General features: G+C 40.2%; 1 protein-coding gene across 1 annotated transcript in view; it reads left to right on the top strand.

The window, feature by feature from the left end:
- The window catches only part of Hmt-1 (ABC transporter ATP-binding protein/permease Hmt-1), a 3,928-nt gene extending 2,693 nt beyond the window's left edge, over window positions 1-1,235 (top strand). The window contains 1 exon segment of the mRNA XM_011299235.1: window positions 11-1,235. Coding sequence (XP_011297537.1) covers window positions 11-1,235 — 1,225 coding nt within the window.
- Window positions 1,236-1,597: the final 362 nt, after the last annotated feature.

Genomic DNA, 1,597 nt, shown 5'->3' with positions numbered 1-1,597 from the left:
AGAATTTCCTACCGAATTCACTGGATTTTTCTATTGAATTTCTTAGTGCGTACTGCAATAGAATGAAAAAAAAATTGACACTCTTCTGAAACTCCAGACACCTGCACAGCTTGAGTCTTCGTTGGCATCTGTCCCGTAAAACTGGTGAAGTCCTGAGAATAATGGACCGTGGAACAGATTCAATAAACAATCTCCTCAACTATATCCTGTTCTCGATAGTCCCCACAATCGTGGACATCCTAGTGGCTGTGATATTCTTCGTATCGGCCTTCAACAAGTGGTTTGGCCTGATAGTCTTCACGACAATGATCCTCTACATCATCACCACCATTTTAATCACCGAATGGAGAACCAAGTTTCAGAGGAGAATGAATCTGGCTGATAATGCCAGAAATGCCAGGAGTGTTGACAGTCTCCTGAACTTCGAAACTGTCAAGTACTATGGGGCTGAGCACTACGAGGTCAGCAGCTACAGGGAGGCTATTTTCAAGTACCAGGTGGAAGAATGGCAGTCTATCGTCACCCTAAACATTCTCAACACCGTGCAAAATGTAATCGTTTGTGCTGGACTCCTTGGGGGGTCCTTGCTCTGCCTCCAGGAGATCGTTTACGAGAAAACACTTACTATTGGAGATTATGTACTCTTTGCTAGTTACATTATCCAGCTTTATGTACCCCTCAACTTTTTCGGGACTTATTACAGAGCAATCCAAAAGAACTTTGTGGATATGGAGAACATGTTCGAGCTTCTCCGTCAGGAGCAGGAGGTGATAGACGCTCCAGGGGCTGGGCCTCTCATCGTCAAACATGGACACGTTGAATTTTCGGGTGTATCTTTCGGTTACGTTCCTGAGAAGATAATCCTCAAAAACGTGAGCTTCACAGCCCCAGCTGGAAAGACCATTGCCCTGGTGGGACCCTCTGGGGCTGGAAAATCTACGATCATGAGGCTCCTCTTCAGATTCTACGACGTCGATGAGGGATCCATTTCCATTGATGGTCAGAATGTTAAAACTGTCAAGCAGGAGTCCCTGAGAAATGCCATTGGAGTCGTTCCCCAGGACACTGTTTTGTTCAATAATACAATCAAGTATAATATTCAGTATGGGAGGATTGATGCTCCAGAGGCTGATGTCATTGCTGCATCCAAATCAGCTGATATTCATGATAAAATACTCACATTTCCTGAGCAATACGAAACACAAGTGAGTGATTATTCATTTACAATTACATAATTAACATTCAAATTGACCGCTAATTAACCGTTGCTTTTCCATAATATGACTCCATTCAATTAAAAAATCACCATAGGAATTTAAGTTTTGTAGTTTTTATATTATGTCAGCTCATTATGCCCCAAAAGGTCAGACAATACAATTTATGAATGTATGGAAGAGGCAACTTTCGCAAAATTCATTTCCGACTGAATGCTAATGGATCTGTTAAGTGAAATCATTTTCTTTCGTGTCTATTATGAATTAAAATTTAATTCATTCATTTTTTTTTATTTTTGGGTTAAAAAAAATCAGTTTTTCACGATAATAATTGAAGACAAAAAGTTATGAAATACTTCAATGATGGCTTAAAAAAACTGTTT

Source organism: Fopius arisanus, unplaced genomic scaffold, assembly GCF_000806365.1.
Source record: "Fopius arisanus strain USDA-PBARC FA_bdor unplaced genomic scaffold, ASM80636v1 scaffold00013, whole genome shotgun sequence".
Taxonomy (NCBI): domain Eukaryota; kingdom Metazoa; phylum Arthropoda; class Insecta; order Hymenoptera; family Braconidae; genus Fopius; species Fopius arisanus.
This window is presented reverse-complemented; position numbering and strand designations above follow the sequence as displayed.